This window comes from Anabrus simplex, chromosome 1, assembly GCF_040414725.1.
Source record: "Anabrus simplex isolate iqAnaSimp1 chromosome 1, ASM4041472v1, whole genome shotgun sequence".
NCBI lineage: Eukaryota > Metazoa > Arthropoda > Insecta > Orthoptera > Tettigoniidae > Anabrus > Anabrus simplex.
Genome location: NC_090265.1, coordinates 1329144421 through 1329164521, shown reverse-complemented (window position 1 = coordinate 1329164521; position 20101 = coordinate 1329144421). Strand labels below are relative to the sequence as shown.

The window sequence follows — 20101 nt, the reverse complement described above, 5'->3', positions numbered from 1 at the left end:
ATCTATCCCATGAAAGACATGAATGTTACCTATAAACTCTAGAGAAATGATACTGCCTTCTATATAGACATTTCTGTTCAAATGAAATTATCATAATGCTGCATCTGACTTCAGTTTCATTTCCTAGCATGAAAATGGGAAACCACAGAACATTTCATGGCTGCCAATGGTTGAGGTTTGAACCCACCATTTCCCGAAGGAAATTAACCTCTTCTCAAAGTAATAACATCTATCCCATGAAAGACATGAATGTTACCTATAAACCCTAGAGAAATTATACTGCCTTCTATATAGACACTCCTACCATAATGCTGCATCCGAAAACTGATACACTGCTTTTAATAGTTATCTTGCAAAGAGATTCCAAGATTACATATCTCATCATTTTCAAATTCAGGGCACCCATATCTGAACACTAGATAGCTTCGCCTTGCCCGACCCTTTCTCTCTGTTCTCCCAATGAATGTAATATTCTAAATGCCAATATGAATTATTACCAGGAATATTCTTCCTCACTGATTAACAAATTTCATTTTATATAATTGTGATCTACCAGATGTGTCTGTTCATTTTTCTGCTCTTACATACTACACTTTTCATATTCTAATTGATTTCTTGTACATGCTTTAACTTTGTTGATCAATTTGTAACATAAATATTTCATTATTTATTTAAATTACAATTAAAACTAAAACAACAATTTTTCAGCATAATGGTAGAGAAGACAAAGAAGCACTTTTACAAATAAATAGGTGGTAAAAAAATTCTGGTTCTTGTTGATTTCACATGCCCAGTCTTCACACCAACAATATTATCAGCTTATACTACACTGGCTGAAAACAGACACATTAAAAGGCACAACATTAGCATAGAGCACTCCGTACTAAGCTTTTGAGTCTATGTTCTAGATATTGTACTCTTGTCACAACTTTTTCACGAGGGTTGAACTCTGTATATGGAACTGTCAACACTTTGTAGCCCTTCTTTTCTAGGAGCTGGGAACTCAATACTGCAGCACCAATAGGCTCTTGGCGTCCACGGCACATGTCATGATAATCCCACACCAAAACTGCTACCCTGTCAACAGGAATGTGAATTATTACAAAATGACATAGTCCAGGTACTACTATGGAGAAGTGTAAATAAACTACATCTTAACAGACCAAAGTTTTCTGCAATGTCTTTCACTAGAAGTAAGTCTGCTTTCAGTTTTCCCTTGAAATGGACATACCACAGCGGGTGATTGAAGTAAACGTCTTTGGAGTATTGAACGTAAGTTTTCGTGATTCATTGTATTAACGTAAAGAAATAAATGAATGCTGGATTAAAGCCACTAAATTATTAATTTTTCAGCCAAATTGCATTGGCCTTCATCGGGGCATGTGAATTCTGCCTCCAACAGTGAGCAAAGAAATTCGAAGGAACATGAAAGTCATGACCGTACTATCCACGGCCTACCCCACTAACTGGACTCAAGGATCGTCGCGCTGTGATTCACCACCCTCTGTCGACAGTTTCTTGAGTGCGTCCCGCTGTGCCATGGTGGTGTTATGCATGTATTTCTGCAGTACAGGTCTCCATGTATTTGATAATTTGAAGCCGTCTTACCTGTTGATGTTATTTGGGCGCAGCTCTATCTCTATAGCTTCCCTTACCAGTTGAGCATAGGTCTTTTATACGGCTTCAAATTATCAAATACATGAAGATCTGTGCTGCAGAAATACATGCATAACACCACCATGGCACAGCGGGACGCACTCAAGAAACTGTCGACAGAGGGCGGTGAATCACAGCGCGACGATCCTGGAGTCCAATTAGTGGGGTAGGCCGTGGATAGTATGGTCATGACTTCCATGTTCCCTTGAATTTCTCTGCTCACTGTCGGAGGCAGAACTTCACATGCCCTGAAGAAGGCCAATGCAATATGGCTGAAAGTTCGGCTTCATTAAATTAATAATTTAGTGGCTTTAATCCAGTATTTATTTATTTATTTACGTCCTTGGAGTACTGTTTGAGAAGGGGCTGTCATTCACCCTGCACCTCTGTAAGTTCTCAGCTGATGGTTATCGCACCCTGGGTTTCCTATTGACGGCAATCAAGCCATTCCAGAGTCAGAGAGCTATTACACTGCTCTATTTGACTCTTGTATTTTCTAAGTTAAAATGCCCTAGTATTATCTGGAACTGAAGGTCTTACAATCATAAGCAGATGTTTGAAACTGTCAATAAATGTTTTGTAAGACTTCTATATTATAAAATAAATGGTAGTTACCTCTATGGAATATTATATATTAAATTACTGGTAGATTTCAGCTGTGCCACATTAGAAAATAAAAAATAAATAAATAAAAAATAAATAAAAAATAAATGTTGCAGACAATTAAAACAGTCTTTTAGAATATTAAATAAAAATAATGTAGGTGTAGTAAAGAAGGTATGCTTTTCAAGAAAGAACATGTAATATTATAAAAAGTTACAATCAATTTAATTACATTTTATATTCATAAAATGCTAATACTAGCTGAGTTCTGAGCATCAAATGAGGCAAATCCTAATATATCTATATAAATAAAATTTTATCTGTACACTTCAAATTTTGGTTACTATTGTGTATTTATTTTGCATTAAGTATACAGAAGTCAAAAATATGTTCTGTTCAATTTTTGTCTGTCTGTCTGTCTGTCTGTCTGTCTAAATATGACAGGAGAACAGCTTGACAGAAATTCTTGAAACTCGGTATTTAAATTCAGAAATATCCAGAGAGCACCCTAAGCCAGTGTTCCACAACTGATTTGCTGTCACAAGGTGACAGGTGTGCTGCAAACTTTAACATACTCTATTTATTTTTTAAAAAAGAAGTATTTTATCATGGGTTGCTGTGTTTCACATGCTTTTATTTCATTCTCTGCTGCAGCACTGATGAAATAATATGATCTTTGTTTACTCTTATTACTTGCTGCAAAGTTTTATGTAATCCAAGAAATTAAATGTAAATTATTTGCTCATAGTAGTATCTTCTTATTTCTTGCCTCTCCCTTTGCGCTGTGAAGCTGCTCTGTTATCCTTGTTATCCTTGCCACAAGTTGTTTTTTCCCCAAACTGCTGGGATTAGCAAAACTTTCTCAATCCTTTATTATGCTGTTATGGGTACTTATCCCTGTTTGTTAGTACTTCTTCAACATAATTACTTTCTTCCTACAGCAATTCATCAACGCACTGCTAGACTTCTCTTTAAAGAGGGGAGGTTTTGTGTCTTGCAATTACTTCAGTTCTGTTACTGCCGTGCTCTGAAGTAGTCCAAAAATTGGATTGCTGACCAATATTATTATTAGATTTCTTTCAAGATGGAGGAATTCCTTGTACGAAGTGTTCCGTCAACAAGTACAAATAGTGAAAGCATTGGGCTTGAAAAGAAGAAACAAGTAGTAGTATAGTGACATTTATCTTAATTTTTTTGAGCTGTTTTTTAGAGGAAATGTGTGAAAAATCTCATTCCCTCATTGGGAATTTCCATTAGGAATTGTTAGGCAGGCAATAATTCTATTGTGGAGATTTATCTCCTGTATGCAGTTATCAGACTGTACATCTGCTAATCAGCTTCTGATAAATTTTATTTATTTACAATTTGTTCTACATCTACAGAGAGGTCGTATGGCAACGACGGGATAGGAAAGGGCTAAGAGTGGGAAGGAAGCGACCGTGGCCTTAAGTAAGGTACAGCCCCAGCATTTGCCTGGTGTGAAAATGAGAAACCACGGAAAACCATCTTCAAGGCTGCCAATAGTGGGGTTTGAAGCCACTATCTCCCGAATGCAAACTCACAGCTGCACGACCCTAACTGCATCTCACTTGCTTGGTTCCGATAAATTCACCTGGGTCGGCGGGTGCAGACTGGACTTTGGCTGGTCTGACGGCTCTGCACTCCGACTGACCAACCGAGCAAAGGAGGGGTGGCCGCGGCTCTACGCCTCTGCATTCAGGAGACAAAGAGGGGTTGGTACCCATCGTCAGCTGTCCTGAGAATCGTTTTCCGTGGCTTTCCATTCTCCTGCACTAAAGCGAATGCCGGACAGTTCCTAGTATTGGCCACGGCTGCCAACCCTCTCACCTTCTCCGTACATCTCCTTCACCATAATAAATCATTTGGCCTTCTAGATGGCGTCACCATCTACAAGGCCCACCTCCCCCTTCAGGAGATGAATGAAAACATTTTAGTAGTAGTAGTAATTCATCTGCATCCACTCCAGCATCAGTGGGTAGGGCCTGACAGGTTCCACTCTGATGAGCTTAGCATTAGGCCTAAGACAAAATGCTGGTTTTATAGAGCAAACACCTGAAATGCCTTACATCCAATCCCTGACTGTATTGTTTGTGGTGAAAACTCAATAATGTTTCATAGTGAACTGAAATTACATTGTCAACAAAACATTCTTCTCTGTCAAGCAAAGATGTCAGAACAAAACAAAAAACAAACAGCATTCATGACTGCAACAGTATGTGTTTTAGAAAAAGTACAGAAAGCTAACTATAAGGTGACTAAACTTACCATAAAGGCCAAAAAACCACATACAGTACGTGAAACATTAATAATGCCGGCTTGGAGAAAGGTATGTTCCTATGTCCTTTAAGCATGCTGATAGTATTAACAATATGCTAGTTAGGTAAGTTTTCAAGTAGATTGTCACTGATTAAATGTGAGCCAGTGTGGCACTTGTTTTATTCAGTTTTATTAATGTAATTTTGTTCAGGGCTGATGCATGTTCTAGCCCGTGACAAGTGTATATCTTTAATTTAGATGGGAACGAAGGGCCAAGACAGGATAGTGGTAGGTGTTTTAATTTTGATAGAGATATTTGGATAGAGTTTTAATATATTAAATAGGCTTTACACCTTCAGCGTTGCGACTTTCTCAGATTTATTAGTAACATCAGTAGAGCAGGATTATTTCTGTACATGAAGCAGGAACCTTTCGGCCATGAAACAAGACATGCGGGAGAGCTGTATTTGACGTTGAAATAAAAGAGGATTTTTAATATTGGGAAGGAGGCAAGTTCTGGGACATCATGGGATTGAACCATAGATATGTGAAATGAGAGGTTAGATATGACAGAGGGATGTTGAAGGGGTTAAATATATGTGAAAAAGGCGAGAATACCGTATTTGTCACTGGGAGCTGCGATTTTGTGTGTGTGTTAATTAGCAAGCCGGTGAGTTTCTTATGAAAGCAGTGGTTATACGCATATATTTGAGAGATTTTGTTCCTCGCTTGCAAGATGTATTGTCGGCGACAGGCCCGACCAATTATGAAAGCTACTCCAGTGAGCTGGTCAGTTTGACAGCTGATGTGCTGTGTTGCCCTCTTTTAAGTGAAAGTGAATTTACAAGGGTCGTTATGATTCCGAGAACTCTTTATTCCTCGCCTTTGTTAGATAATGTTTGCGATCCCCCACCTGATCCACCTACCCAAGTGGAGAGAGAAAGAGATGAAGTGTTGTGCCTTGATAAGACGCAACTCCACAATGCCTGAATATATAGGAATCGTGTCCCGATAACTCTATCATGTTGTATACATATTTATATGTTTTATGTTGCAGGTGTGTGTATCTTGTCTGTTTATTTCATTGTCTAGTGTTTTACTGTTGTGTTATGTTTTTGTCCTGCATTGTCTAACGTGATATTGATGATGATGATGATGATGATGATGATTGTTGTTTAAAGGGGCCTAACATCGAGGTCATCGGCCCCTAATGGTACGAAATAAGATGAAATGGAATGACCTATTTAAAGTCTAAAATTCTCCACTGACCAGAATTCAAAAGCGTGAGAACGAAGAATGAATGGATGGACATGAATTTAAAACAATCAGTGGATGCGACCCGCAATGTCGCACATTCACATAAACTGACGTGACAAAAGAGTATTACTGACCAAGGGAGTACTGCTATAGCATAACACAATCGATTATGCGTGCAGTCAAAAGGGGGTCCTAAATCGAAGTTATCGGCCCCTCATAACGGTACTGATCGCCAGCAAAGTAGAACCATGGTATTTGTTCTGTTGCGGTACTAATCAAAAGTAGGAGAGACTTGCGGTATGCCACACATTATTGTACTACTCAGAGCTTATGAAATTCGACATATAATACAGACCTATGTTTTTCTCACTTTGCGGCGCCATTTACAGGCAACGCAACCCTATGGTGTTCATCACATAAGAGTACTAACCACAGGGACCTCTCCCTAACCCGTGGTGTTCCTCATATAGTGGGTACTAATCATAGGCAAGGCAGAACCATGGTAGCTATCATCCCACGGTCCTGCTCACATGGTGGTACTTATCATAGGTACTGCAAAAGCCGACCGCACGGTGCTCCTGTGTGCTACTAATCACAAACCAATTTCGTACCTAATGTAGTGGTACTGCGCACAAGTAAAAGCGACCCTTGGTGTTCTCCGCGTGGTGGTACGAATCACAAGTAGTTTCATGGTTCTAATACAATCAACCCTTGGTCGCCCCTTTTAGTCGCCTCTCACGACAGGCAGAGGATACCGTGGGTGTATTATTCGTCTGCCTCCCCCATCCACAGGGGGTGTGTGTTTGGTCCGCGAGAGGTTAACGTGATATTAGGTCGCTGGCTAGTTGAGGGAAGCTGGTTCTATCCTGGTCTATTTGCATATGGGTTTGGACCCATTAATAGAGTTAGTGACATTTTGGTGGGATTAATTAGGGACAGCCCTGAACCAGTATTTTATTTTCTTTGTGTCCGAGTTTCTTGGAATGTAAATATGTAAAGTCAGACCATTTACTAGCGTATTGTTTATTATTGAAGCAGCAAATAGACGGTTTAATACTGAGCCTGCGGGCATGGACTTAGGAATTTAGCGGCGCCGACACACCGTCCAAAGATGTAACGCGACTCAAAATTTCCATGTATACATTTTTGAAATATTTCCGGGTCGTTACCCGCCTTTCTTTGTATAGATTGTTTGTCAATATGTAGTTATAGCTCATGTGCATGTCACATTTTATGACCATTTTAAGGGTCAATTTTCATTAATTGAACTGTGCCATTTTTATTAGAATTACTGTAATTAAATTTATGTTTTTACACCTATAAATCCATCATAGCCATTAACTTGTGTTCTTATTCACAAATTAATGTATACGTATTTCTTGTCCATATACTTTAGTATAAGTTTTATTTAGAGAATTTCATGTCGCCTATTTTCCAAACGTAACCGCGCGCTTTACCCTAAGCTTAGCCCAACTGATGACAGAATATGGTGCAATATCATAATACATGCCAATCTCTTTTTTATTGGGTTGAACAGGGAGAGAGTGCCTTGTTCACAAATTTGTCATACGACTCAAAAAGCAGGTCTAGTGTGTGACTCAGAAGAAAGGCAATGCAAACACAGGTAGAGAGACAGACATTGTGGGTTGAGGAGAAGCAGTAGGGGGTAAGGAAAAGGTTGTGCAAGTCACTAACACACATGCAGTGGCTGGTGAGTGGTAATAGAGCTGCCATCTCTTGCCTTGCGACTGACAGCGGAACTGATCGCTCAGCCTTAATCAAGGAACAGCCCCAGCATTTGCCTGGTATGAAAATGGGAAACCAAGGAAAACCATCTTCAGTGCTGCCGACAGTGGAGATGGAATAAGATATTTTCATCCTGAAAATGGTATCATGGTGAAAGTGCTTAAACTGGTTAATTTATCTGAAGAAACTTCAGATTTACTTCAGAATTATGTGTTGGATGTTTAAAAAAAATGAACTTGAGGAAAATGTAATTTTGGTGAGGAAAGGGAAAAACAATTTGTTCTATAAATTGCAACAAAATACAATGAGTAGCCTAATAGGTGTTGGCTGTCCTGCACATGTGGTGCACAATTCTTTACAAAATGGTTCAGATTGCTTAAGTATTGACTGCTAATTAATTGTGAATAAAATCTGCTGATGCTTGTTGTTTAAAGGGGCCTGACATCTAAGGTCACTGGCCCTGAATAAAATCTACCAGCACTTCCACATACAGAGGGTGTCAATAAAATGTATACACATTTCAAGCAAAGAAAAAAACTGTGTTAACATAGCGAAGATGAATTCACACAAACAGAAAATGATGAGCATCCAATCAGCTTTGACTTTTTCAGTTTCCCAGTTACAACGGTTGCTCAAAATGCCCACCATCGGCATCGATATACAGTTCTGGGTACGTTTAACTACTGATCGAACAATGTTTGCTAAAGTGTCCTCAGAGATTGCAGGTCATGCCGTTTCAATTTCTTCCCGAAGTGCTGCCAGTGTAACTGGTTTTCTACGGTATACAACATGCTTAAGATTTCCCCATAGATAGAACTCTAATGGAGTAAGATCCAGAGAATGTGGTGGAAACTCAATCGCACCTCTTTGACTTATCCAGTGCCCTGGAAGATTGTCATCAAGGTATGCACCTACATCTTGGTGGCAATGTCGTTGTACAGCATCCTGTTGGAAGTAAAATTCCTCATTTCCATAGTCTGCGAATGGCAGGTAAGACAGATGTGTGTGTCATGTTCAAGTACATTAGGCCAGTTACTGTTCCTTCAATAAAGAATGGTCCAACTAGACCACTAGATGACAACCCACACCAAACATTAATTCCAGAAAAATTAACAGCCTTTTCCACAAAAACACGTGGATTGTTTGCACACCAGCAGACGCAGTTATGCCGGTTAACAGTTCCGTTTAACTTAAATTGTGCCTCATGGGACCAAACAACTTTCAATACGAAGGCCTCATTCTCTTGCAACATGGGGCTTGAACCCACTGTCTCCCGATTACTGGATACTGGCCGCACTTAAGCGACTGCAGCTATCGAGCTCGGTAAATGTTCATTTTTGCCAATTGACACTGCATCTAACAATTCTAGCAATTCAATGATAGAAAATGTAGTTTTCAATATTTTATATCCAACACACTATTACCATATAATCTATAATAATGGAAAGAATCACAAATTCTAACAATTCACCTTCCTTAGAGCAGTACAATTCAAAACATACTCACAAGCACAACAATGGCACTCCAAATGACACTTGATAAACAAGATCTTAGCTATCTTAGAGGTGCCAACTTATATCCAAATACTAAGGACTTTGCCTCAACCCAATATTATTTAATTGGTGTACAGTGACAGCAAAATTAAGGGGATCAAAACAAGAAATGTCAAATTTCTCCATTAATGGTACTGTATCTGCATAGGAAAACTTTACAAAAAAGTGAAAGCTGTGCAAAATATAATTTTTGATCATTTAAGGTTTCGTGCTCTTTTACCATATGAGGAGTAAAAATTGAATATTTGCGATTAGCACATTTTTCTAAAACTTTCTAAACAAATATTTTCAGGAAAATTAGTTCCATCAGAACATAAAAACAATGATAGAAAATTTAGTTTTCAATCTTCTATATCCGACATAGTTTTACCATATAATCTATAATAATGGAGAGCATCACAAATTTAGGTTTTTATTACCAAGTCCACCAATGGCAAACATTGCTGACATCGAAATATTGTTCAGTCATGGTAACAAACCTGCTGGTGATGGTGGTTGTGATTTTTATAAGCAGAAAAAACACATGGTCATTAGCCAATATTGATCAGGAAGATTATAAAGATGACTATCAAAATTAGTAGAAAAATGCGAAGGAACAAGAGGGGTTGGAAACCTAGGTCTTGAATACTTTAAGATGTGATGGCCTACAATGTCCCAAGTCCTGAGTCTCTGAAACTTATCAACAACAACAACATTACACTGATATACCAATACAGTTGGTCCGTTATTGGACATTATAAATTTTCCAGCTAACTCATTCCTGGTTGCCAGCGTTTCACCCCAGTGTGCTAAGTTGGGCTAGTTGGTAAATAGCACCTGCAACTGATGAGCCTAACTTAGCACACTGGGGTGAAACGCTGGCAACCAGGAATGAGTTAGCTGGAAAATTTATAATGTCCAATAACGGGCCAACTATATGGGTATTATAAATTTACTCAATCGGAACAAATATTTCAGGTTCCCTATGTAATTTCTCACAGTTACACTTCTCTTAGAAACAACTGAACTGATAGATATATGTTTTAATACCAATATAAATGGTCCATTGTTGGACATTACAAATCTTCCAGCTAACTCATCCCTGGTTGTAGTGTTTCCCCCCAGTGAATTTTTGGTAACGAGACAAAGTCTCTCATAGTGCATTGGCACTGCTGGTGGTTCCAAGTAGCCTACGCAGTGGCCTCCATGGTATGCACTAGACATGTGTCTTGGTAGGTGTGCTATTTACCAACTGGTGAGCTCAACTTAGCACAATGGGGTGAAACGATGACAACCAGGAATGAGTTAGCTGTAAAATTTATAATGTCCAATAACGGACCATTTATATTGGTATTATCCACAGGGTCTGTATCTACATTGGAGGTGAATTATGTTTTGACAATCAACTGATAATCAGTGATCTGCATAGGACTGTCACCCAGCTGGCAGATTCCCTATCAATTGTTTACCTAGCCTTTTCTTAAATGTTTTCAGAGAACTTGGGAATTTTTCGAACTGACTACCTCACTTTTCTCTTGATAAATTATTCCATTCTCTCACTCCTCGTCCTATAAATATGTCATTCCACACCATCTCTCCACTGACAGTTCGGAACATACCACTAAATCGAGCAGCTCATCTCCTTACTCCCAAGTCTTCCCAGCCTGAAGGTTGCAACATTTTTGCAACAATATTCTTTTATTGGGAATCTTCAAGAACAAATAGAGTTCCTTTCCTTTGAATCTTTTCCAGTTCTTGTATAAAGTAGTCCTGGTGCAAGCCCCATACTCTGGAACCATACTCTAATTGGGGTCTTACCAGAGACTTATACACCTTCTCCTTTACATTCTCACTATAACCCCTAAATACCCCCATAACCAAGTGAAGAGATCTGTAACCTTTCTTTATGACCTCGATTAATGAGATTACTCCAATGAAGATCATTCCTTCTATTAACACCCACATACTCACAGTGATCCCCATTAGGTACTATCACCCTATCAACACAGTAATTAAAACTGGGAAGACTTTTCCTCTTAGTGAAACTTACTACCTGACTTTTCATCCTGTTTACCATCATACCATTGTTTACTGTCCATATCACAACATTGTCTATTTTTTTTTTTTTTTTGCAGTCACTCACAATCCTGTAACTTATTTACCACTATACACAGTATCACGAATCAGAGGGTGTGGAATACATAATAGACTCCACAGTTCATTTTGAAATCACCACAGAACAGCCAGAAGACATTGATATGAACCGACCATAACTTATTATAAAGATAAATTTGGATTGAAGGACATTAAAGATAGGATTAATGGTAGGAGCTCGAGGGACTATTCCTCAAATCATTGTAAATTCTTGGAAGCAGTTTAATTTAGACGTTCCAGACTGCAAACTATTTCATTGCTCAGAAATCATTGCTACATGCTATAACTCTTGTAGTCTAAGAACATTATAAGAATAATGCAAACAACAAAATTATTGTAAGCCAAAATTATAATTACATTTGTTTCATTATGCTTTGACCATAACCCATGCCCAGAGTTACGGGCGAAGACCTTAAGAGCATCTTCAGCAGAGAAGGAGACCTTCAGAATGGCAGAGATGGCAGATGAGGCAACCCATCCTCCCTGGGGATAATTAGAAGAGGACACCACTGCCTTGTGGAGAAGAGGGATCTTCAAAGGCTAAAGGAGTAAACCCCGAAAGAAAATCCTCACCTGTGCAAGTCAACAGTTGAGTATGAATATACTACCTTCAAACATAAAACAAGCCTCGGATGGAAGAATAAATTAAATACTGGACATGACTGTTCTCCTCGTATTGTCCAAATTTATGATGGCCAAAAGACATGCTCATCGGAGATACCGGAAGACACAAACCCTCCCAAGAAGGAGCGACTGAAAATTGGTACACTCAATATCCTCACTCTCACCAACAAATATGAAGAACTTGTGGATCTTACGGAGAGGTGTAAGCTCAAGATACTGGGGTTGAGTGAGACTAAATGGAAAGGATATGGGAAGAAGTCCTTGAGAAATGGATATGTGCTGTACTGGAGTGGGAACAATAGCGAATCCAAAAACGGAATTGGCTTCCTCCTTCATAAGGATATAGACACACAGACAGATGTCAAATATGTGAGTGACAGGATCATCCAGATGAAAATTGAGTGTTGGTAATGCACATCATACTCTTCTGCAAGTATATTCACCACAGACAGGATGTACCACAGAAGAGAAAGAGCAATTCCTTGTCAAACTTGAGGAACAAGTAACAGAGGAGAACACAATCATTATGGGTGATCTGAATGCCGAAGTTGGTAAAGAAAGACTAGGCTGTGAAAACATCATTGGCCCCCATCGCTATGGTAACAGAAACTCTGAAGGAGAGAACCTGATTGATTTCTGTTTGCAAAACAACTTAACCATACAGAACACATGGTATCAGAAGAGGGAGAGCCATAAAATAACGAGATACGGCTGGGAATGAAAGCTCAAGACTATGATCGACTTCATCATAACTGATAGAAAAGCAGGTCAGTAAGTTACAGATGCTAAAGTTGTACCCAGCGAGTACCTAGATAGTGACCATCAGCTATTAATCATTGACCTAAAAGATGTCCATGTGCCCAAAATTAAACAATAGAAAATGCCAAAGATTAAGACATGGGTGTTGAAGGACATGGAGAAGAAAGGAAACTATGAAGCGAGGATAGCAGCCAAATTACCCAAAACTGAGAAAGGGGAAGTAGTAGAAGAAGAATGGTCCTTGTTCAAAGAAATCCTTGTAAAAGAAGCCACAGAAATTTGTAGAAAAACAAGTGCCACACCAAGAGAGAAGGAAACACCTTGGTGGATTGACCAAGTGAAGACAGCAGTAAAAGAAATATGCTAAAAAGAAAATTAGACCTCGAAAAACAGAAAACAGATGATAAACAAAATGAATTAGAAATTGAACATCTAGCACAGGAATACAGGAAAAAGAAAGTGGCTGTAAAAAGACTGATCCAGGAAGAAAAGGAAAAGTGCTGGGATGACATTACTGCAAGGATAGAGGAAGATTTTCAAGGAAGTAGGAAACTACTATACAAACAGTAAACAGTAAAAGAAATGAATATATAAACATCCTTGCACTGGAAAGAGATTGGTAGCTTAATACAAACAGAAGAAGAGATCAGGGATGAAATGAAGAAGTACTTCAATGTGCTGTTAAATGGAGATGGGGGCAACACCACCACCCATGACTGTAGTATAGGTGAGGCCAAAAATAACAAATATCCATTAACACGGCAGAGGTAGAAACAGCACTAAAGAATATGCAAAATGGGAAGTCCCCAGGCTTTGATGATCTCAGCTCACACATGATAAAGGCAGCTGGAATACCAGGCTTGAATTGGCTATATAGAGTGTTTTCAGTGATTTGGGAAAGAAACAAAATCCCATAAGATTGGAGTAAAAGAGTCATCATCCCACTGTTCAAAAAGGGCAACTGATGGAAATGTGGAAATTACAGAGGCATCACGCTGTTGTCACACACACTGAAGCTGCTGGTAAAGATCATAGAAATGAGACTTGGGAAGATAGTAAAACCTTTGCTTGAGGAAGAACAACACGGGTTCAGGAACGGTCAAAGCACTGTGGATCTCATCTTTGCAGTAAAAATGCTGACAGAAAAGTACTGGGCATATGGAAGAAATCTTGTGATTGCATTTGTGGACATGGAAAAAGCATATGTTGGTGTTCCTCGAAACAAGATATGGGAATGTCTGGAAAACCTAAAGGTGCCAAAGTACTTAATTGACAAAGTCAAGATCCTATACCAGAAGTGCTACAGCTGTGTCCAGATAGGCAATGGATGATCAAAATAGTTTGAAACAAAGAGAGGTGTCCAACAAGGAAGTGTTCTATCACCACTCCTGTTTGTAGTAGTACTGGACAAGGTCATAAAATCTATCAAGAAAATGGACAGCGAACCAAATGCCCTGGTATTTGCTGATGATGTGCTTTTATGGGGAGAGACAGAAGCTGAAGTTCAGAAAAAACTTAACGAATGGAACAATACATTCAAAAAGTTTGGACTGAACATGAGCAAAACAAATGCAGTGGAAATGACCATCAATAGGGAAGGAAGAAGCTTAAATATATTTCTGGAAGGAGTAAATATGGAATCAGCTTTCCACTTCAAGTACCTCGGAAACACAATCTTCAATGACAACACTGTTAGGCAGGAAACAGTCAACAGGACACAGAAAGCATCAAACTTCTACAGTCAAGTCAGAAATATTCTCTGGGACTGCAAAATACCACAAAAAGCAAAAACAATCATGTACCGCACTTACTTTGTACCAATCCTAATGTACGGTTTAGAGACATGTACCCTACTAAACAAAGACTTCAGTAGAATTCAAGCAACTGAAATGAGATTCATTAGAACCATGAACCAAACTACCAGAAAGGACAAGATCAGAAATGAAGTGAATAGGAAAGTAGCTGGTATTGAGGTTCCTATTACCAGTGTCATAAAGAAACGCAGACTTCAGTGGTATAGGCACATAATGAGAATGAATAGGAATAGACCTGCCAAAAAATCTAATAGGAAGAAGGTCACAGGGAAGACCAAGAAAATGCTGGATAGAGACTGTAAAATCAGATGTGGAGGAGAGAGGACACAAATGGGAGGATGTACTGGAACAGATGATGTATGAAGTCAGAAGGAGAAGGGGAGGGCTTGTACACCACACCCGGGAATCTGGAGTTGGGAAATGATGATGATGATGATGATGATGATGATGCTTTGACCATTGTGGCAACCTTTAACTGAGCGAAGTTTGTAAATGATAATTATCTACAATTCTAATTCTTTACTCATATAATCTGTATATCGATGGTCTATTACCTTGTTGTTCCAAGTCCCATTTACCTCATTTTACAGTAGAAGCAATCTCATTTCTGGGCATCAATTTATACCTTATATATTATCATATCAATTTATTAGGTTCCTATGTAATTATATAATGTATTAATGAACAAACCATTCAAAACATTCGAAAAAGGCGACAGGAGGTGATGGTGATGGACATAGAACAAAATGGTTTACAGAAATAGATTTATATCAGAGATGAAGGACATAGAACTTTTTTTTTTTTTGCTATTTGCTTTACGTCGCACCGACACAGATAGGTCTTATGGCGACGATGGGATAGGAAAGGCCTAGGAATGGGAAGAAAGCGGCCATGGTCTTAATTAAGGTACAGCCCCAGCATTTGCCTGGTATGAAAATGGGAAACCATGGAAAACCATCTTCAGGGCTGCTGACAGTGGGGTTCGAACCCACTATCTCCTGATTACTGGATACTGGCTGCACTTAAGCGACTGCAGCTATCGAGCTCGGTATATAGAACATTAGGATTCATATTAGTTACATTAATTTTAACAAATAACTGTAATACACTTTCATTTTCAGTTTCTGACATCATTGATAAAAGTTTCACTTCAGGAAACAGTTCCATACCTCACTGTCTTCTAATGAGAAATACCTGTAAAGTGACTTAATGTCCATTGTCCTGTTTGCATCAATTTTACAGCTTGCAGTGCTAATTACTTTCGGTTGTGGTAAATTTACGGCCCAATTAGACCTTGTCTTAATGTGCGCTATTATATTATGTTAACTTCCTTAAAATCACCATCTGAAAATGAGCATTTGTATTTCACTGAATTATTAACTTTTTCATATTGTATATGCTTTAATTTTGAGTATGGCACTTTGTTTAGATTTGATTTAAGAGCAACTGATCAAAATTCTTTTGGTACCATATGGATAACTTTGAATTTCTTATCTGACCTCCAGTTCAGAATAGCCCTGAACACTGACAGTGGGCTATTGAGTTCCATATTTCTAATGTGACGTTTTATAACTGCATGCACTGAACTGACCTCTTGAACAGCACTATGACCAGGTTCTTCGTATTTATGTTCTATAATGTTTGTATTATGGTTGTCCCTTTCCAAAAAAAATAATTAAGGCAATAGACATGTGGACATTTCAGTTCTGTGGAGCACATGCATCTGACCATAAAATGATTTTATTTACACTTGGTTTGCCTTTCAAAAAGTAACTCTAAGATTTTTATTACTGTACTTGCGATATCATTTCCTGATCTACCTGAAATGCCTTCATGCCACAATAAACAATATCCTTGTTTATTACTATGGCCCGGAAGTTGATGCCGTAAAATATGTTTTAAAAATGCCCTTAAAATGTTTAAAAATGACTTTAATAAATGATCTAAAAATTTAAAAATACACTATAAAATGGAGAAAATGATATTATAATAATAAACTCACCAATATTTCAAAAATGACATCTTAAGCTCAAACTGAAAAGTCAATCAAAATAGATTTCTAGCACTTAACAAAAGGTTTATGTTCACTTTTCTTCCTTTTTACCACTGTACAACATATAATTGCAGCTAAAGCAGCAAGGTTTGCTTTGTTTGTTGGAGCCATACTCTCAAACACATTTTAAGTTGAACAGCTGATTCTTGGTTTAAAAGTTTATCGATAGATAGCAGCACATACACATCTTAGTTCAAAAGTAAGTTCATAAATGGCCATCCTGATGTTTCCATGGATTTTATAAAATCATTTTACCGTGGGCAACACAACTTGTTTTCACCAAATTTTTATAAAATTAATTGTACAATAAATTTTACAAAACATTTTACCGTGAGCAATAGGCATTAGACTAGTTTCCACCTGGTTGATTAAGGAAATGGAATCAACCACTTCCTTGCCTGTTTTCTCCAACGATGTGATTGTTGCTGTCAATAAGGCGAAATTTGATTTTATGAATGCCAAACTACCTTCAATGTTTGGTTCAGATAGCATGTCCTGGGGCAATTTTTATTGCTGCAGCTTCTTCACTGTAAAAACTCTGCACTATTTCCTTCACTAACTTGAAGTTTTTGCAATATTACATACACGCGTTTAACCATGTGCCCCAGCATGTTATGATAGGTTGTGGAGGTAATGCAATGTCTGGAGCTTCAGTTCTGAAACGTGTGACTCGGGAGGGTGCTTTTAAGAAAACTTTCTTAACGTTTGCTATAAGCAAACTGGGGTAAAGAGCCCTCACTTCTTCACAAACTCTGTGCAGTCCATGGGCAAGGCATGTAACGTGGACCATTTTAGAATAGATTGCCTTCAATGAATTAGCTGCTCGTACCATATACGGTGCAGCATCAGTTAAAAATAAAAGTACATCATCATGTTTGATGCCCTCAGGCCACAGGAGAAACATAGCACTATCAAACAGTTTTGATATGGTAGAATAATTGGTCTTTTCTAACACTTTGCTAGTCAATAAAAATATTTCACCTGGTGTATGCACTTCTAAAGTTCCGATCACAACGTTGGCTATATAATGCCGCATAGCATCTGAAGTTTCATTGATTGACACCCATATCTTCTTCCCGCGAGTTTCATATCTTATTTTGTTTAATGTGTCTTCGTAACACTGCGGCAAATCATTCTTACCTAAAGTTATTCGCCTGGTATTTCTTGATTCATATGGTTTCCAAAAATCCACGTATTTTCGGGCTGCTGAGTTTATACAGCGGAATGTTTGCAGATACAAATACATCACACAATTCTTTACTGAACTGTGAGGACTTGCCGGAAGTCGAAGCAACTGAAGGCAGTAAGCGCTGAGTTACAGGTTTATTTGAAACACGCTGAAGAGCACGAATGTGTTTATCGTGACCGATATGTTGCGTTACAGTAAATCTTCTTCCAGTAGCTACTTTAGTTTCACACAGTTTACAAAACAGTATGCTTCCATCGGTAGAAAACACAATGTCACCAAATTCAGATACTATATATAGTTGTTTTAAATGCACTGACACACTCGGTTTTATTTTAGGCATTTTGAAAGCGGCAATGAACTAATATCTCATGTCATGATCTATGTGGAACTGAGACAAGAATATCCACCCCTTCCCCTTTCTACCCCACCACAGCTGACCATGGTCAACAGAGCAGGTAACATTTCATTCTGCTAATAACTGGTTTGTGACGAAAACGAGAGTATCTGTATACCTGCCCCCATAATCTTCTGCATCCAAGATATATATTTTACTACTAATAGCAATACTAAAATATTTTAAATTATCTTTTATCAGCTACTAGCTTGTTCTTAACTCTGAGAGATGTAACTCCCTCATATAAAGATGTGACAGGACTAAATTGAAAAAAAAAAAAGACCTTAAAAGGCCGATTTCTCTAAAATATGACCCAAAAATCTACCAAACTTACAAAATGCTCTTACAATGGAAAAATAGCAAAAAAGGCAAAAAGATGCAAATTAAAAATGACATTAGAAGACGGGGTTGCCCGGCCAGAGTTTATATGTGCTTTGGCATTGTTTTAGACAGCTCAGTAAAAAGATGTCATCAACATCCGGGCCCTACTTATTACTAATGGCGTAGCTTGTTACATTGTATACTGAGAACTTTGATTTACAGAAGAACACAGAAGTATTTGATTGTGGACAGCTAAGTACTCGCTGGAGATCAAACCATAGCAGAATGGTATGTATGTTGGGTATTCAGACCGAAGGCTGGTTTGATCCTCTGCAGCTCCGCCAAGAGCTGTCATAAATAGCCTAGGCATCACTGAAGAGGCGTACTAGGGAAATGAGGAGTGAGGTAGTTTCCCGTTGCTTTCCTCACCGAGCCAGCAGTTGCTATTACATATCAGTCTGCCAAGCCCACTGAAATGCATGCACCAACCGACCCTATGAGCGATAGAGGATGGTTGCCTAGTTGTACTTCCTCTTAAAACAATAATCACCACCACCACCACCACCTATGAGCGATATTTTCACACCATTCATAACAGGGACTGGCTGCATAAGGAATGGTATTACTAGCATCGCTCATACCTCAGTCACTTTCATATTGTCACAGCCAAGGATGAGACTGAGACAGGGCATGAAAGTAACAAATTTGATATAGCCCATACCAGAAGACACTACATCTCACCAGAAAAGCCATCAGAATGGTATATACTCACATTATAATTTTTTTTACTCATAAGAAAGGATTTTTTCAAGCCTATGTTTTGCATATCTTAAGATATCATCAATACTGCTTGTTTTGCTATCAATTCCTGCTCGATATACAGCACACACTTCATAAGAAGAAAAGCAATCTCTATATACAGTATATATATATATTAAGACTTTTGTCTGTACATTGCTCAGAATTTGAAAAGAATCGGGGGATGAGCCACTACAATCTAGGCTGTAAATCATTTTATTCACGCTGAGTGAAATGGTAGTTCAGGGGAAGGCCTAAAATTTAATTCTAAAATATTTCTATTATTAGTGGTCCTATCGATAAGTACTACATAACTAAAGTTATATGCAATTAAATTTCCAAACATTTATGTCTTATACATTTTTACTGTACTGGCTATGATAACACAGATATTAATGAATTTGCATTTTTGTTGCCAAGTCCATATCAATGCCGAGCCACGAGAAAATGGGTAAACAGAACTTACTGAAAATCGGTATATAGAGTCGGGTAATAAGAAACTACGAAACAATTTTATTCACCCTGGATAAAATTGTAGTTTAGGGGAAGGCGCCTAAAATTTCATTTTTAAATCCCTATGTTATTAGTCCTATCAAAAAGTAATACATAACAAAATTTATAGAGAATACAATTTCTGATCATTTATGTTTTATTCAGTTTTACCATACCGCTATGATAAAAGTAGTATTTCAGAGTTGGAAGAAAACTAAATGTGAAGGCCTACAATAACGAAAGCGCATGACATTGATCAACAATAACATTACATTGACCATGAGTAATGAGATGAAATGAATGACATCACATGATAGTAAGAAAAAAAGAGGATAAAAACCGGCATCGGCACATAGCCCACTCCTCTCGAATAGCTCAAGACTTAACGTCCCAATCCCACCAGCAGTACCAATGCACTATGAGAGCTATGTC

General features: G+C 38.2%; 1 protein-coding gene across 1 annotated transcript in view; it reads right to left on the bottom strand.

The window, feature by feature from the left end:
* Window positions 1–654: 654 nt before the first annotated feature.
* The window catches only part of LOC136858306 (FAST kinase domain-containing protein 4), a 170652-nt gene continuing 151205 nt past the window's right edge, over window positions 655–20101 (bottom strand). The window contains exon 9 of the mRNA XM_067137747.2: window positions 655–1077. Within this exon, the coding sequence (XP_066993848.1) occupies window positions 864–1077 (214 nt within the window). The 3' untranslated portion in view covers window positions 655–863. The remainder of the gene's footprint in view (window positions 1078–20101) is intronic.